This window comes from Daldinia caldariorum, assembly GCF_022478825.1.
Source record: "Daldinia caldariorum strain CBS 122874 unplaced genomic scaffold F4812scaffold_4, whole genome shotgun sequence".
NCBI classification, from domain to species: domain Eukaryota; kingdom Fungi; phylum Ascomycota; class Sordariomycetes; order Xylariales; family Hypoxylaceae; genus Daldinia; species Daldinia caldariorum.
This window is the reverse complement of record NW_025953040.1, coordinates 1,155,630-1,172,368: the sequence shown is the minus strand read 5'-3', so window position 1 is coordinate 1,172,368 and position 16,739 is coordinate 1,155,630. Positions and strand designations below refer to the sequence as shown.

Genomic DNA, 16,739 nt, shown 5'->3' with positions numbered 1-16,739 from the left:
TATATAATCTTTTGGTGGAGAGTAGGTTAGGTGCATTGTGTTGAATTTACAAAACAATCTGAAACAACGTGATAAACTAAAATTACTAAATATAAACATGCAATTCTATATTCTAATCGGTTTCATGTTTTTACGATTTAATTTGGTCTTATAATCGTCTTGTTAAGTTGGTGTGTTTTGGTGAGGTTGTAGTGGAGTGTGCGGATAAGAATGGTATGTAGATCACTGTAACATTCATGTATAGACTAATAAAATATAAACAGTATCATTACTCAATATGAATAGTTGAAAATATCTTAGATCCGTAAATAGATGTTGAATACCAACCCTGCCGTAGTCTTTTTTTCCCGTACCGAATTTTGTCGTTCCAATTTCATTAGCCCCTGAACCCCCTGGATCCCAAACGCCATGTTTGCCAAACCATCCGCTCCTAGTAAATCGCTACGCGACAATTGTAATGCTCGGTCCCATAGGTATAATATTTGCTTCGAGCGAAAAGCGAAATAATCAATGAATAAATTGATCAATGCTATCGAGCGATGGCTTTCAGTGTGCGGCCACCGTCCTTTGTCCATTGTAATGCATATCTGCATAACCTGGTGGAGCTTCGTTATGGTGGAAATCGACAGTAGGGATCCTCATGACGCGTGGACGTAGGTACTCTTCTATATCCGCTTCTTCCGTTTCTTCAAAACTTGGTGGAAGTGCGGCGTCAGCTGGGTGTAAGTTTGCACCGCTGACACCTATCTGCAGAGGCACGCCTAGCGTCAGATTTGCGCTGTTCCCGCCGGAACCAACAGTGATCGTTAACCACAGGACATAGACGCGCGACGTTATGCACGAGTGGAAAGTAGGCACGAACGTTCTCTTCTGCACCGGCAGCTGGATCGGGACTTGTAGTTGGGCTGAGTGGAAGATCGGAGATGAGAGATTGCTCGTCGCCTTTTTAGAGGTGGGTGTAGAAGGGAGATCCGTATCAGACGAGGGGCTATCGCTTCCATATCCAGAGCTTCGTCGGCTTTGTGCTCTAAGATGGTGACTCCATTTAACTTCTCCGAAAGGACCTGTGGTAATAGATACTGTGTTCGAATACGAGCCGCGACTATCAGAACCAAATGATCGATACCCGTTTTTGAGGTTAGGGTAGTGGCTCATGCCGCCAGCACTAAAATACGTGACTGCCGTGACCTTAGATGTTATGCCAGTTACCCTTGGCGGTCGGGTATCGATGGGGATTGGTTCGAATTCCAGGTGAAGGGGCACTATAGTTGAAGTAATAGTCTTCCCGTCAGGGATCAACATCGCTGCACTAGGTTGTGCAGCCGTGATAGTTAATTTTCCAGTTTTAGGCGATATTATACTCCTCCGCAGTGTCTTACTCTTGGACATCACATATAAATCGTCCTGCTTGGTAATACTCAATGGAGCGTCTTCCGGTGTTGTGGGCAAAACTTTGATTTCCTCCGTAGCTTCCATAATTTTCGTGTTCGATCCGTCCGTTCCGTCGTCCGTGTACACTCGTGCCTTGATTGCGTACTGGACACGGCTCATTTGCGGCGCAAAGTCGTCCTTCTCCCAGGAACCCATAGTAGGCGGCAATCGTGTGTGATGCTCCTGAACAGAGTTGTTGGCAACGTGATGGCTGCAGGCATTGAGCGTGAGTGTGCTGGGAATGACGAAGGTAAAGGGTATCGTGTATGTCAAGCCTGCCTCAAATACGCGGGGGATCGGATATGAGGATTCCGGGATGGGCATTGCGAGTTTTAAGAAAGTATGAGCTGTCGTTTGGGGGATATTAACCGCATCAGTACAAGTTTTACTGGTCCCAAGCAGGACTATCTGGAGTATGTCGAATCGTGTACTAGTTTGAGGTGTGATAATAACTTCCCCTGAAACTTCCGAGCCGGTAGTGTAAACTCGAGAGCGATAATGGTTCTTGATATGAATACCTATGTTGGACTTCGAAGCGTATCCGCCTAGCATCCTGCTATGTTCCGCAGATGAGGCAGATGCCATTTTGAAGTTGGCCTTCGTCCTTAGAAGGGTGAGAGTCCACGATACTAAATTTATACTTTCGTGATATAAAAGGTGCTTGTCCTGGGTCTGGCTAGTCCTTATAAGAATGGTTCAAAAGGCTTCTTTATAGAAAATCAAACGGACATAAATATAATGGTTTATTGCGAGCCTTGCCTTGTGTGCAAAGGTATTGTTAAACTAGGCAGCAGAGTGATAATAACAATAAGATTGTTTGTGAGTCGCCGTTGAACTGTAGTATTCGAAGAGTCAATTATAGGTTGTATTGGTGATGACGGTACGACGTTGTGATATTAATACTAACAAGACCCAAAGTTATAGAAGGCTGTGATGGAAACCAAATGACTTATATAGATAGTCGTGTACCAAACAAGCAAGGAATGCAAAATATTGCTTAGCTTTAAGCTCAATGGTGGTTCTTGAGTCATCTTCAGATCGAAAAATAGAAATTAAATATAGAGAAACACTTGAATGCGTATTAGAGAGCTCCTCCGTTCTGACGTAGAGGGTGTTAGATCGTTCCGCCCTTCATGTCTTTCGCTGGATGGAGACACCCTGGTGGCCTGACAAGGGAGCGGATCTGCCCAAGGCAGGGGTTATCGCGCCATTGCAAGAGCGCAATTAATCTGTCAACTTGGCTTGCATTCTGTTCGCTTTCATTTGGGTCTGGGGTCTGAAGTCTGAGGGGGGGTCGACCGGGACGGAATGGTATTGGGTATATTCATCCTTCTAAAAATTCTCATGGGTCGTACGCTTGACGACCTCGAAGCTTTACCTCCAAAGGAGGGTATCAGCTGAGTGGAGCAAAGATGGCGTTCGACTCCTCGAGAGTTTGCGCCCTTCGAGCACGCTATCATACTCCTAATAGTGGGCATTGGCATGGGCTCGAGCACTAGTACAAGCGTAGAAGCTTGCCGTACTTGTGACCTACATGTGGCCTACAAGTAGCTTTTACAAGTGGCCTACTTAGGTACTTAGAGAGGTCTACCTCCTTTGGTGCCATGCGGCTCGTAGAGGAACCGTTCTCGGCATTTGCATATGGATGAGACCCGGGAATTGTGACGACCCCTTGCGCGGAGGAGTCATAGTCGTTGACGCTCCCCCCCCGGGGATTGACGCCTCTCCCGGGGACGACCTCCGCTACTACTTCCAAGTCCTAAACCCTTGGCCATGAATTTCTGACCGCTTCAGCTTCGGAGGGCTGAGACCTGGATATAATAGGATATAATAGTGATACCCACCTAGGTTTAGGCCCATTATTATTGTACACGCGCCCTTCGACAAGCTTAGAAATTTGACATGTTGTAAGTTGAGTTGAAGCGAGGCCCTCGACCTATCGCATTGAGCCCTGGGACGTGTCAATTACTAAATCGGGACAGCTATACTTGTCGACTTATCTAAGATCGAAGAGTCATGAATGAAGCATGATTTTCTTGATACTTAGGTTAGGTAGATGTAGGTATATACCTCTTAAATTTAACCTGTGCATAGGTGTGTTCCGTTGAGAATGAAAGGAGTACCTGTTGCTTTTTTTTTTTTTTTAACTTGCTATACCTACCCTTGATCAGTTGCGCCTTGGATGGGATCGCTTTCCCTCGGACGGCGTAAAATAAAACACATGATGCAATACTTGTATATATGATGTCGTTGGTAGTAAATAAAGGCGTGATTCGAGGATCGTATTGCTATTTGTAAAAGTTTGTTAACCAACGATTATTAAGCAGCACGAAGATAGAACTACCATTTATGGCATGCATTAGTTATGTTTGTTATCCCTGCCTTTAAAGTTTATACATAACATGAACTTAATAAGTAATGCCGTCTCCGAAGTCGGTTGCCCTTTATCAATCAGCCCAGCCCTGTACTATGTATACCTACTTTCCCCGTCCATGTCAAAGCTCTCTGCCCGGTATATAGGTTTTTTTTTTGTCGATCTCAGGGCGGATAATTACTCCTTCGCCTCGGGCAATAGGTACATACCTACCTATCCACGCCGATGAAACACACTCACACACTCACACACTCTCTCTGATCTCTCGATCTTCCGGATGTTCGTGGAACAACGTGGGAATGATCTGATAAAGCAAACGACGGAAAATCTCGAAGCGCAGAACTACTTGCGCACATGTCAAAATGCTACTCACAGATGCAGGAACAGGTTGCAATGCTAGATCTTGTCGACATCCCGGGTGGATTCTTTTACTAATAATATGCCTCCCGACTCCACCGCGCGACGACGGCTTGCAACGGGTTACCGTAAACCACAAGAAATGTCTGACGATGGATTCCTTTCGTTTCGTGAAGTTGGTAGCGCTTGGATTTATTAGGTAAGGTAATTGGTAACAGCTATTGTAAAAGGAACCGAGAAAGCGAGTGCTACACTCCTTAAACATGATGAATCGGGCTCCCTTTTACCGACGAACATGAGCCATAGTATAGTAATCTTTCCCTTTCTCACTTACGATGCTCATAGTAAGCGGATGTGTTCTATAAATCTGTCGATTTATACACTCAACTTCCGGATCTTATTCTATTCTTTACGTGGTCTATATGCCGTTAAAATCCAAGATTAGTCCCATGAGATATAAAGCATGATACCGGCGCCTAACGCGATGGCGGCGAACTGCACAATCATCTTCCGGAGCTCCAGGGCTTTATTGGAACCAGTTTCCAGCAACTCTGGAATTACCGCGACTGTACCCACATAAAGGAACGTTCCGGCGGTGAAAGGCAGCAGCAGGTCACCATATGTCAGGCTAGTTCCCCAGATGCCCTCAGTCATGCGAATACCATTACCATCCGCGCTGCTACCACCGAATTCCTGAACCGCAATGCCGATCAGCGTTCCTAGGAGAGCCCCCAAGGCCGTGACGAATTGTGCGCCCATCGCAGCACGTTTTGAGAACCCGGATTGTACGAGCAGAGCAAAGTCACCAACTAGATCAAAGAGGTCAACATTCGTTACGAGTAAGATATTCCGGAATGAGAATTACCCACCTTCGTGAGGAATTTCATGGAAAAATACGGCTACCGTCGTAGTAGCGCCAATTGTAGGCGAAGCGTAGAATGATGCTGACATTGCTAGACCGTCGGTAATATTATGTGTGAAATCGGCACTATATGCAATGAGTAATTTGGAGGGCATCGGTCCGGCTAGGTCAAAACTTACATCAAGTTGAGATAGCCACCTAGCCTAACGCTAGGGTTGATATCTTTTTCGCTTTCCTGTTTGGCCTTTTCATCCTTCTTATTACTTTTCTTCCGCTTTGTAAGTTCTGCATTCGAGACATCCACAGAGGATGAAATGGCCTTGTCTTGTGCTGGCGAATCATGGGAATGGCTTCCGTGGTTATGCTCATGTCCTTCCCCGCCCGTGGCTATTCGCAATCCCTTGTCCATCGCTACGAAAGTCATGAAGCCAACCATGATAGCAACACCCAATAAGAGGTTACGGTTAGGCTCGACAAGAACAAACCGAACATGCTCAGGACTATCTTCCCCGAGGAAGATCTCAGGTAGTAAATGGAAAAGTGTATCTCCTAGCAGACCTCCCACAGCAAAAGCCACCATTACCGACAGCGACGAGGGATCGATATTTGGCGGACATAGTGCCAATAGGAAGTTGGGCGGGCCTGAGATGTAAAGGGTTGCTAAGAGTGCATTCACGGCGGGGCTACCCGGGAACAAGACGGCGAATATCTGGGAGCTTAAGGTCGAGGTTTCGGAAGCTCCTGCGAGCTTCTCGGCATTGAGCTCTTGCACAACTGAGCAGGTCTAAAGTGTTTCGTCAGCATGATGTTGAACTGTAGCTTGTAGAGGAAAACCCAACCTGGAGCTTTTCTTCCAACCCGTCTAAGCTCAGCGAGGCACGCGACGCGTTCTCGGAGCCGAGGCTAGCTGCGACACCGGATGCGAAAGCAAGTCCCCAAAGGAACAATATGCTCCGGTAACTTAGACGTGTTATTCCCATAGCAGATTCTGGTTATGGAGGGCTTAATTGGATGCAATAAGCCATAAGAAGGCGTATAATCCTTGGGGGTTGGAAAATTGAAGCACAATACCTGGTGCTTTGTGGATGGAAGGGAGCTTATCTTCAAAGCTTGTGAGATTTTAATATGCCAAGAAACGAAAATCATTGAACGACCAACGGATCTCCGAGCTTTTGCTGTGCTCTTACCTACTTAGGTAGTGAGCCGAGTTCGGCTTTTTTCATAATTTGTGAATAAATTCTAATATTCCATTTTTAACGTTTAGGTACTTCGCTTAATATTTCCTATGATTTGTATCACATAAGACGCTTAAAATATTTGCTCTGTTCTTTTTATGGTTACATTAGCAAGCGTACCTAGACCTAAGATTACAGGTACCCTCTCTAACGGAAATCCGATATGCGGTAAATAGACGCCGCTTCTTCTCCGTGTGGACCCCACTGTATGAACCCCAAAGTGGACCGGGACGGCCCCCAAGTTACCGGCCTACGTATTTTAGGTACCTAACCTACCTCATTAGGTAATGTAAGGTGGTTTACAGCTGCAGATAATGTTGTTTATTATAATGTATAATGTGTTTGTATTTGGTTTCACGACATAATATAGAAAGTAACCTCAGAATTTTCATCGATTTCGGGATGTTAATTCTAATTATAGCAATATAACTCAAATACCTGTCTTAACTCATCGTGCTTCTTGATACCTGTGTTTTAGCAGGATTAGAAACAAAGAATAATAACAACATTGACTCAATTTCCTATGTAATGTCCGCCGGACTCGATTTAATCTTGGTTCGGGGGATTGCGGGTGATTCTTGAATATACTTGGTACCTACTGCCGTTCATTAGAGAAGATTATATATAATGAAACAGCCAAATATACTAGCGGTTATTAGAGTGGCTAATCTAACAATCTTTGTATTATTGCTGGGTATAGTTGCCGCTCTTTAGCGTCGTTGTTACATCTCAACCAAATCCGGCCAAATGCCTATGGTCTATGACTATACTAGTTCCCATTTCAGAAAAACCGCCCAATTCATGCTATAGCAACCGCTGGTTTTCGTCCTGTAATACTCTTCTTTCGTAACGCCTCTCGCGTCCTTTTGGTTGAGCGCCGTCAACGCGTATAAGAAGATAGTCTGGCCCGGAGCACCCAAATCCCTTGCCGGGATATCTACCCACCACCAGAACCCGTCCGTTTCTAACGGTACTAGATCTTCCTTCCTACCGTCTAATCCTTGAATCTTCATCAAGAGTAGATAACTCTTACCCTTGCCATGCCGCATGGGGTCCCAATGCTCGCAAATCTTGGAAAATTGGAACCGCACCACCTCGCCACTGTAGACGGGGATGTGCTTTTCCATGGGGCTGAAGTTGAATTTGGAGATGCCTTCCTCGCTCAAATTGCCGAAAACCTGAGCCGGCTCGCCATTCAGCGGCCCGATGTAATACTCTTCCCATGAAGGAACGCGGCCATCATTTCGGAAGAAATATCGGTCATCTGAAGGGTAATGCGAAAGCCCGAAGAGGTCGTTACTCAGGGTAAACATATAAGGCGTGAAATGCTTAGTATACTTCCCCTCACCAACAGAGCCTGCGCCCCAGCATGCATCGAGGAGTTTCCATTCTCCGTTGTCTATACAGACGGCATTCCAAGCATCTATATAACCAACCGTCAGTTATGTTGCTCAGAATCTTGTGTATCGAGGCCTTGAGGTGACAGTCTCATAAGGGAAACACTTACGGCCCGTGGCATCTTTAGGAGGAGGGCGCTCGCCTTTAGCGAGAGGTTTATAACCATAGCCCTTTCCATGGCCAACTACAACAATGCATTGCAACCCGGCGCGTTGGGCAATGGCTTGGTAAACTTCCGCATAGCCCTGACAAACGGCCTTACCATAAAAGATGGTTTCGTCTACGCTCCTACCCTTGATACATTTCCCGAAGAATTCCTCTACGTTATAAGCGATATTATGATGACACCACGTGAAGATAGCCCTCGCTTTGTCAGTAGCTGATGAGAATGGACCGCACAGGACGTTTGCTAGATAGCCAATTGGGTCATGCCTAGGAAGCGAGTGGGCGGGATATTGCGCGGCTACGCTATCCGGAGCTGAGAAATCTCGGCAGAGTAGGCAGTCAGTGCTCGTACGTACGGCAACTGATTCAATTTGAGAAAATGTCGGTCGCGAGCTTAGTGGAACTGGCGGCGGGGCGTCGCTGCTGGGTCTTGGGCCAGGCGCGCTGGGCTTTCGGGAGGATTCGAATGTCGTTGGACGCACAAATGCTGCGGGTGGGGGTGGAAGACGACGCGGTGCTATCGAGGGATTTTCATCAACTTGTGAATTGGTGGGCCTAGACGGTAATCTGGGTGCTAAACCAGGTCGCGAACCCGCTTGAGGTACCACTGGGGCAGAACGGGTTGATAGAAGTGGCGCTTTGATAACTTCGGTTGTTTCTCTCTCTGCGGCTGCTTTGGCTGCTTGTGCCTCTCTTTCTTTTCTCGATGGCGGGAGAGGTGGTAGCTTGGCTTGGTCTAGTGTCGGAGCGAGAACACGTCGCGCAGGCTGTGTTTCTGTTGAGGTGGTACTAGTACGAGAGGAAATGGGATTTAATGATAAGTTCGATATGGTTGAGACATGGGATATCTCGGAGGAGTTGGAGCCTCTTCTGCTATTCAATGGTTGCGCAGAAGGTCTACGAGTAGGAAGGGCTGGTGACGGCTGCGTAGAGGTGCGATTCGGAAGTGGTGGTGGCGCATCGCGCCTAGACAGGGCAAGAATTTCCGCCGCTGCCGCTGCCGCTTCTGTCGTATTTGCTCGTCGTGGCAGACTAGGAGGTAGGCTTTGTTTTTGCGGTCGCGGAGGTAAGTTAGGGCTTTGCGTAGTTTGCGAGCGGGTGATGCCATTCCCATTCCCATTCCCATTCGGATTCGGATTCGGATTCGGGGACCTGTTGGCACCCGGAGGTGGTGGGGGAGGAGGTCGCTTCGCAGAAGGTGAGGGAGCAGTGAAGTTCTTTTGACCGTTCAAAGCTGCAATCCGATCCGCAAGAGTATTAAACTTGGCTTCTTCGACGTCGGCCATATTGATAGCAGCTAGTATATATCGTATATATTATTCTCCAATGGTTCTTATATGGTCAATTTAAACAGGAAGTTTGCGTCAGGACGGGATACACAATCAACCAAGCCAGCAAGCAAGATGTATCAATGTCAAATGAAAGGGTAATACAGATCTCAGCTAGCACAAAAGATTGAACATAAATAAGATGATTATAAGAGATGGTAAGAGTTTCAACTAGGTAGAAAAAGAAAGTAGAAAAAAAGGATAAATAAAATCCGCACAAGAATATCTTACATAGCGAAAGTCATGATACCACCTTGGGAAGAGACCTGGCAGCCTGGCTGGTTGGTAGAACTTTAAAAGGTTTAATTGATGATAATCGGGGCGCAGTACCTTAGGTACCTCTAACAGCACTACAGCAGCAAAACAGCGAAACTAAAAGCTAAACACAGCCCTGCGAGCGGGGAGCGACGATCCTTCGGGCCCCCCTCGTTGCTAAATATGCACACAACCCTTACCACACTAACACAGACCTCCGGAACCTAAAACGAAACAGCCAGCTTAATGTCACAAGGCTAATCCTATTCTATACTAGTTGGCAGTTACTTATCAAGATCAAAAGTTGAAGCTGGGTACACTCCGTATTAGGTACCTTCTTTCCAGCTACCTATACGATTTATGAGTTTCGATGTTCAACTCCTTCCAATACCAGATGTAGGATCGGATGGTATGCATTGCACAGTAATGATCTACTGTGACCAGCGGATGACTAGAAAACACTGATATCAATAAGCCATCCTCATCAGAATAATTCAGTAAATGATTGGTGGCACCCTGCTCGGCCTGTCATACCTTCCTTCTGATGGTGCACATTGACACACACGTGCACCCAATTCTCCACATCCTTTGCATTATATTAGGTACCTAGGTACATATTGTCTTTGCCCCTCTATCTTCCCTTCGCATACCCGCGCTTCAAAGGCCCTCAAGTTCGCATATTACATACCTAGAATAACTTTTAGACAATCGCTTATTCCGGATTACAACTGTTAAATCTGAAGAACTTTTATTAGATGGTTTTATGAGTTCTTGAGGTCGTTCGGTTATTGTGCCTCAGGAGTCAGTATAGCAACCAATTTGGCCCTCTAGCATATTGTTGAGTCGGCAGAAGTTGAGTAGGGCTTAATACCGACACCGGGACGTTGGCGAATCGAGACGCTTTTCTACCTGTCATTTACACTAGGTAGATGAAGTATTATCCCAGTCCAAAAACAAAATAATACAGTCAAAATATAGCGAGTCAACTCACGAAGTAGCCATCATGGCACTCAGCACCGATATTTCTACTTCAGAAGTAGCTCCCAAGACATCCCATATTCTGGCTTTACCAGATGAGATATTGAAGGAAATATGTAGTCAAGTATGTTTTAATCTATAGTCGCGGATAACCACAACATCCCCTTTACCCATGAAGCTCTCGTCGCTAACAGTTTTACTATCAGTGCTTCCAATCCGATTGGATTTGCCTTTCGCTAGTCTGTAAGCGTTTCCGCGACCTTGCCGCCGCCCAACTATATCGTAACTTCCACATCGTCTTTCCCGACGAGGATGACCCATATTTCGATTCCCCTATTGATGGCCTCGCCGGTGGCCTAGAAACCTTTGTCGCAAGCGAATACAACTATGCGAAGCACCTAAGGGAGCTCTCCCTCGATACGCTTAGTATTGGCGATAGAGCTGAGCTTGCCTATAAGCCTTACCTCGCTTCGGTAAGCTGTGGAAAGTTTATGAACACCTTGTTGCTCCTCACCCTACGGAAGGCTGAATCGCTTGATACTTTTCGATGGAACATTAGAGTTGAGCTTAGCAGACAGGTCTATAAAGCGCTGCATAACATCAAGTCGCTGAGACATCTTCACTTGCGCCTACAGGCTGGCACCTCCATATATCAGATCCCGCCACCCCTTCCAAACTCTAATGTACAGCAATCTGAGTATGATGCTGTAACTACTCCGGTCACGCAATGGGCCAACTCGACCAGTACGCTCTTCGATCCGGCAACGGCTTATGGACCCCCTCCAGTCCCAATGTCTTTTCCAAGCCTCAAATCCTCTTTGAAGAATAAGCCCCCAAAGAAATCGTCGATCACTAAGGAGCCGCCGACTATTGAAGGCTTTAAAAATCTTGAAAGCTTGAGCGTCCTTGATATGGACAGCCTTGATGTGGTAAAGGAGATTCAAGTTTGTGTGCGTAATTCTTCATCGACCCTACGAAAGATGAAACTGTCTTTTTCGGATAGTCTTGCTATGCAAGCAAGGAAACCTTGCACGGACGTAGAACTCGATGAATCCGAAGACGACGAATTTCAGGTCATGCCCATATCCCTGTCTGCTACTTACGATGATAATGGACCCGCAAAGGCGTTTCAAGCACAAGAAGAACGTAGAATCCAGGAACTGGTGCTAGGCCGTATATTTGAGATAGAGTCACCTCGCACTAAAATCTCTCGCTTGTCCATCGAAGACAAGAAAGAAGACAAAAAGGAAGAGACGAAGAAGGGGGATTCTGAAGAACAACCGGTTACAGACCACGGGCAACATTTCATAGAAAATGTTAACAGAGTTTTTGAGCGCATGGTAGCGCATGTCAACGGTACGAGCGGATTTACGTCTATTGAGCAACAGGATGCTTTAGACGCAATTGCGAAAGCGGCGAGGACATATGTGAATTCGGAGGAATCCAAATCAAGGCCTAAAACTTCGTCCAAAGACCTGCCCACCGATGATAGGCTACACTCATTGCCCAGAACTCATGAACTAGGGCCCGACATGGAAAAGTCAGATGAGTATGAGCCACTTACTTTTGAGCGAAAGCCGCATTCATCAATACCAAAGGATTCGTCATACGAGGCGAATCCGGATGATATCGACATCGAAATACCTGAAGAGCAATTGACAACCGAGTTTCAGCGGATTATTGAAATAACTTCAACCGATATATGCTCGCAAAATGGACCATACAACCCAACAGAAGTGAGCATATTTACCCCTAATTCAATAGAACTGAACAGCACCACCCCAGAGCTCAATACGAGTGGCATGGAAGATATAGGGAGCGAACGAAGGGAACATACTAACAAGCTTTATAAGGGGATACATACAGGTGTTATTGCCACAGGCGATAACCGCCCTGATAAAGAACGAGAGCACTCGGAGGGTACCGATCGTAACGTAGAAGAGGCACCTCACGACAACGCAGTCCCAACCGATGTAATCACGAAAGAAAAGGATACACTTCTTAGTAACGCGAATACGTATGTACGTGATACAAGAGGCATCGGACTCCACTCTCTCAGTATCCATCTTATCCCAATCAAAGCTTCGGTATTAGGAAAGGCTATAGATCTACATTCGTTGAAGCGAATTACTCTGCTTAACGTGGGTGAGCAAAAGAAATTTTGGGCAATGATGGCGAAAGAGAATAGCTTAAAGCCACTTCCCCTACAAAAGGTCTTTACAGACGATGTCAGTTTGCAGTTTCTACATCTCATTTCGCAGCTTGACTGCGTTAGGGAGGTATTCTTGCTTCAGCGGTCGCCGAAGTATAAGCCGGAAAGCTTTGCGCCAAACCCTGGCACAACCATTGAACAAATCCGACATTTTGTTCTTAAAAAGCGTACGTACCACCTAGAAACACCATCCCCTTTTTATTGGCTAATCATATCTCGAACTGATCGCCGGCTCTCATTAAAATTTGCTAACCCTATTTCGTAGACATGCATTCTCTCAGGCGTCTTATGATCAAGAACCAAGCTGACAGCTCATGGGATGTGGACGAAAAAACCATACAACATATCTGCAGGCGTGGCAAGGTGCTTGAAGAACTAGCCGTGATAATGGGAATGCGCGCAATTGTAAGGATCCCCCTTTTACTATTACAAATAAAGTACCTCGATATTATTGTGGCTAACAACACATAGCATACTTTAATCCAGCGTATCGCTGGCCTTGCCAATCTCCGTGCGCTACAGCTTATTTCTTTTAGGACAGAAGACACATGCCTTTCTGTCATGCGTGAGACACGTCGCTTCATAGTTGACGCTCTGTCTTTCCATCCTGAACTAAAGCTCGAGTGGCTTGCGCTGGGTGACGACGAACGCGCTGTCAGAATTGTCCGGAAACCGGGAGTTCCTAGGAAGTCAAGAGCGGACTCGAAAAAAGAAAAAGACAAGAAACAGGCTTCGAGTTCTAATCAAAACTATAGTAATAGCGGGCTCTTTCCAGTCGCACCAGTAGAATGGGGTGCTACAAGTGACAGCGACGAGTACGACGATGATGACCCACTACTAAGAGTCAAGCTCGAACTTGTTGAACCTTTCTCATTCTACGACGTATTTGGCGTTCGGATCTTTAAGAAAGAAATCGTGAAGGGTCGATTATGAAGCAGGATTTGTGAATTCTTCAGGGCTATGAGGACTTTTGTGGACGCGTTTAGTTTTTCTCGGTTGGCAAGATACCCTTTGAGCGTGGATCGAGTAGGATAAGGAGTTTATGAGTTTGGATGGATATTGCTCAACTTCCTTGGTATTTATACCACGTCATTTGTGATGGTCTTACCAGATATCTAGCTTCGTTAGTTTCTTGTCTGAATACGAACTCCTTGTGAATGTATCACTGACTAGGACCCCGAGGTCGTCACTCATGAATATTCAACCGTTACTTAGAATATCTTTTCTACTACTTAGCTACTCGCATACACAGTAAGTGGTAGTTATGGTTCTGTCATCTTTGCGGATCTTATCATTTAACTGTATTGTCATTTACATTATTATTCAAGTATTTAATGTCTCATCTCTCCTTCCGTCCCCTCGACGTCCCACTGCGATATCATCTCGCCATACCATTCCGGCGTATTTTCCCATGCAGCAGCAGGCGGATATGACGGGCTGGCCGGTTGGCTGCTGGTATAATAATGTATGGCAGCACGAGGCTCGAGGGAGAGGAAAAAGTCGAGAAGTTGCCGCCAGTCGGAGCGTGATATTCGCGGCGGGAAACCACTTGCTTCACGACTACTGCTATACCCCTGATTACTGCTGCTGCTACTACTTTCGCTGTGACCTCCACCACGGTTCGACGAAAGGTACATAAGTTCCGAATCCGCCGGTAAAGCCCTGATAATCTGTAGGCCGTTAGCAACGTGCGCGAGCGCCGCGGCCTCGCTGCCGCGGGACGTCTCGATGCACACGAAGATCAGACAGCATATCAGCGTCGTCTCGACACTCTCGGGGGGCGACCCCGGCTGCACGTGTCGCTGCAGATGGTATATCGACAGGTTGTACTGCCGGATCATGAATAGCTCCAACTGGTCCCCGCACTGGTAATTGTCCTCGGGCGGCGGCGTCGAGATGTACGGTTGCTCGGCCGCCGGGCTTCCGCCTCTGGGAGAAGGCGACGTCCTCGGTACTCGTTGTTGCAGCTTCATCGTTGTTGTGGTTGTGGTTGTTTGGTAGCTCTGGTTCTGGGTCTGGTTATGTCGTTCTTGTTGGCTCTGCTGCCACTGCATGCTCTCGTACGCGGCCCCCAGCGCGATCAGCGCGTGCCGGATCGCCGCGTCCGAGCGCCCTACCTGCGGCACCAGACGCCGCCAGAACGACGTCCCCAACCTCGACGCGTGCAGCGCCAGCCCGGCCTCCGCCGCCCGCCGGAACCGGTGGAAGTACGCCCGCTCCTCCTCCGTGCCCTGGATGTCGGCCGCCAGCGGCCGCAGGACCTGCAGCGCCGAGTTCCCCCGGCACGCTGCCGCGAAGCTGTTCCGCGCGAGGTCCTGCCGCCTCGCCAGATACCCGTCAGCACCGCCAAAGACGGCAGGCGAGGGAAACGGAGCGGTGGCTGATATTAGCTGCTGCGGGTCCGGGGATGCCGACGATGAGGATGGTGGTAATGATGCTGCTGCTGCGGGCTTCTTCGGCCGTGGAGGCGGCATCCCCTCGTACCCGTCACATTTACGTCCCGTGCTTGTGCACCGCGTGCACGCGGGCTTGGTCTCGTCGCATTTTACTCGCCGTATCCTACGTTTAGAGCAAGGCGATTAGCTTGGTACCTAAAAGCCCTTCGTAAGAGTGATGGGAGATAGGGTACGGTACGTAGGTATGGACAATAAATACAACGGAGATAACGTTAGGGTCGGAAGGACGTGTAGGTAAGGTAGGCAAAGAAGGGATCCATGTTAGTTCTTCTTGGAATATATATATACCAAGCAGACTTACTTGCTATAAGAAAGGAGTTAGTAGAAGATCGAGAGTTCGACTGAACGTAGATAGACTGACCAAGTGATACATCCCGTTCGGACTTTAGGCTTGCTTGCCCTCTTACGCTTAACTGTCGTTGTGGTTGTCAGCGTACTCTCTAACGGCAGCGCCAGCACCGGGTCAATCATATCGTCGCCTGAAGGGGTAGGGCTTGATTCCCATAGGGGCATCCTCGTGTGTGCCATCGTCAATGATTCTTTATAGTAGATCGAATAATATGGATTATAGTCACTATGTAGGTTAGATAGGTAGGTAGGCATGCAGTTGTATGATGCTCCTTGTCTGTTTTGCTTTAGATTTGGAGGGTGACAATCTTGGGTACCAATGATCCTAAGCAAGTTCTCGAATTTGCTAATCTGATACCGTGCATATAGACGAACGAGGAGGCGAAAGGGACGTAGCATTTAATACGATGTACTTATTATACGTATTACCGCATTTTCTAAGCTTTCCCCCTTATTTCCTGCGAATAGCCAATCTCACTTGCGAGAACCTGGAATTTCATACACGTTCTGTAAGTCTGATGATGCCCATCACCTATTCCATCCCGAGGGCGCAGGGCAAAAAAGTACCGAGCTATCCCCATTCATACCCGACCCTGTGCGCCGATCGTACGCCTCCCTTTTGTTTTGGGGACCGCCTAACCCCGTCTCCGTATTGTATAAGATAAATAATAAACCTTTTCTTTAGTTTGCCCGAACCAAATCTCCTGGCTGGTACTTCCCCTCTGGGATAAGAAATAGAGACTTCTGCAAGAAGAAGAAACAAAATGACATGAAGGGCGTTTGCAGCGAAATACTAAACTCGGCTAGTTCACCTAGTTACTCGGAATTGTAAGGTAACATAAGGGGGTGTCCCATCCTGACTAAGTATATCGGGGTATGATCTGGCGGGATTGATGCAGCCGTTCCATTTTTATCTCCAGCCTTACCAAGCAACCGGCAAAGAAGCTGCATGAGGTGCGGGTTAGTATAGCGGCTGGGGCTGGAGGGCATCTTGGCACCCTGTGACAGGTAGAACGTATGCTGGCCCCGTAGTAAGCCCGTGCGATAGTTTTCAGTAACCCAATAGACATGTGAGTTACTACTCATACTTGTATTTGATATCCAATGATAGTTGAATCTGCAACGATAACTTCTACCTAGACATACATATTAATACTTGCGTATTTCATCTGAATATTACCATCCGGATTAATCCCTTACGTAAGGTTATATCTGCTACAACTAGCAAACTAGCGAGGAAAACATAGCATACCTAGGTTAGGTTAGGTAGGTAGGTAGGTAGGTACCTAGTTAGTGAGAACAAACCCGGATAGCTAGATCCGATTTCTGAGTGAGCAAAT

At 47.0% G+C, this 16,739-nt stretch overlaps 5 protein-coding genes across 5 annotated transcripts; 1 reads left to right on the top strand and 4 right to left on the bottom strand.

Annotated features, from left to right (window-relative positions):
* Window positions 1-212: 212 nt before the first annotated feature.
* F4812DRAFT_308505 (uncharacterized protein) lies at window positions 213-2,353 on the bottom strand. The gene has a single exon (XM_047931299.1). The coding sequence runs from the start codon at window positions 2,014-2,016 to the stop codon at window positions 547-549; it is 1,470 nt and encodes a 489-aa protein (XP_047792281.1). The 5' UTR covers window positions 2,017-2,353; the 3' UTR covers window positions 213-546.
* Window positions 2,354-4,603: 2,250 nt separating this feature from the next.
* On the bottom strand, window positions 4,604-6,004 carry F4812DRAFT_457361 (Zip-domain-containing protein; the record flags this gene model as incomplete). Its single annotated transcript, XM_047937156.1, has 4 exons — window positions 4,604-4,971; window positions 5,032-5,150; window positions 5,204-5,808; window positions 5,864-6,004. 4 exons carry the CDS (start codon window positions 6,002-6,004, stop codon window positions 4,604-4,606), a joined length of 1,233 nt encoding a protein of 410 aa, XP_047792280.1.
* A 746-nt stretch (window positions 6,005-6,750) lies between these two features.
* On the bottom strand, window positions 6,751-9,530 carry F4812DRAFT_421072 (uncharacterized protein). The gene is made up of 2 exons (XM_047933514.1): window positions 7,767-9,530; window positions 6,751-7,682 (listed from the first exon to the last, which is right to left on the bottom strand). The coding sequence occupies exons 1-2, from the start codon at window positions 9,106-9,108 to the stop codon at window positions 7,024-7,026; spliced, it is 2,001 nt and encodes a 666-aa protein (XP_047792279.1). The 5' UTR covers window positions 9,109-9,530; the 3' UTR covers window positions 6,751-7,023.
* A 223-nt stretch (window positions 9,531-9,753) lies between these two features.
* F4812DRAFT_421070 (uncharacterized protein) lies at window positions 9,754-13,833 on the top strand. The gene is made up of 4 exons (XM_047933513.1): window positions 9,754-10,507; window positions 10,590-12,762; window positions 12,861-13,000; window positions 13,067-13,833. Exons 1-4 carry the CDS (start codon window positions 10,409-10,411, stop codon window positions 13,526-13,528), a joined length of 2,874 nt encoding a protein of 957 aa, XP_047792278.1. The 5' UTR covers window positions 9,754-10,408; the 3' UTR covers window positions 13,529-13,833.
* A 93-nt stretch (window positions 13,834-13,926) lies between these two features.
* Window positions 13,927-15,579, bottom strand: F4812DRAFT_457358 (uncharacterized protein; the record flags this gene model as incomplete). The annotated part of the gene is made up of 2 exons (XM_047937155.1): window positions 13,927-15,154; window positions 15,413-15,579. 2 exons carry the CDS (start codon window positions 15,577-15,579, stop codon window positions 13,927-13,929), a joined length of 1,395 nt encoding a protein of 464 aa, XP_047792277.1.
* Window positions 15,580-16,739: the final 1,160 nt, after the last annotated feature.

Excerpts from the sequence above, each read along its gene's own strand:
- F4812DRAFT_421070 (XM_047933513.1), top strand. The coding sequence starts at position 10,409 with ATGGCACTCAGCACCGATATTTCTACTTCAGAAGTAGCTCCCAAGACA. Across the intron at positions 12,763-12,860 it reads ACATTTTGTTCTTAAAAAGC|ACATGCATTCTCTCAGGCGT; the intron begins GTACGTACCACC and ends CCTATTTCGTAG. Across the intron at positions 13,001-13,066 it reads TAATGGGAATGCGCGCAATT|CATACTTTAATCCAGCGTAT; the intron begins GTAAGGATCCCC and ends AACAACACATAG.
- F4812DRAFT_308505 (XM_047931299.1), bottom strand. The coding sequence starts at position 2,016 with ATGGCATCTGCCTCATCTGCGGAACATAGCAGGATGCTAGGCGGATAC.
- F4812DRAFT_421072 (XM_047933514.1), bottom strand. The coding sequence starts at position 9,108 with ATGGCCGACGTCGAAGAAGCCAAGTTTAATACTCTTGCGGATCGGATT. Across the intron at positions 7,683-7,766 it reads TCCTAAAGATGCCACGGGCC|ATGCTTGGAATGCCGTCTGT; the intron begins GTAAGTGTTTCC and ends TTGGTTATATAG.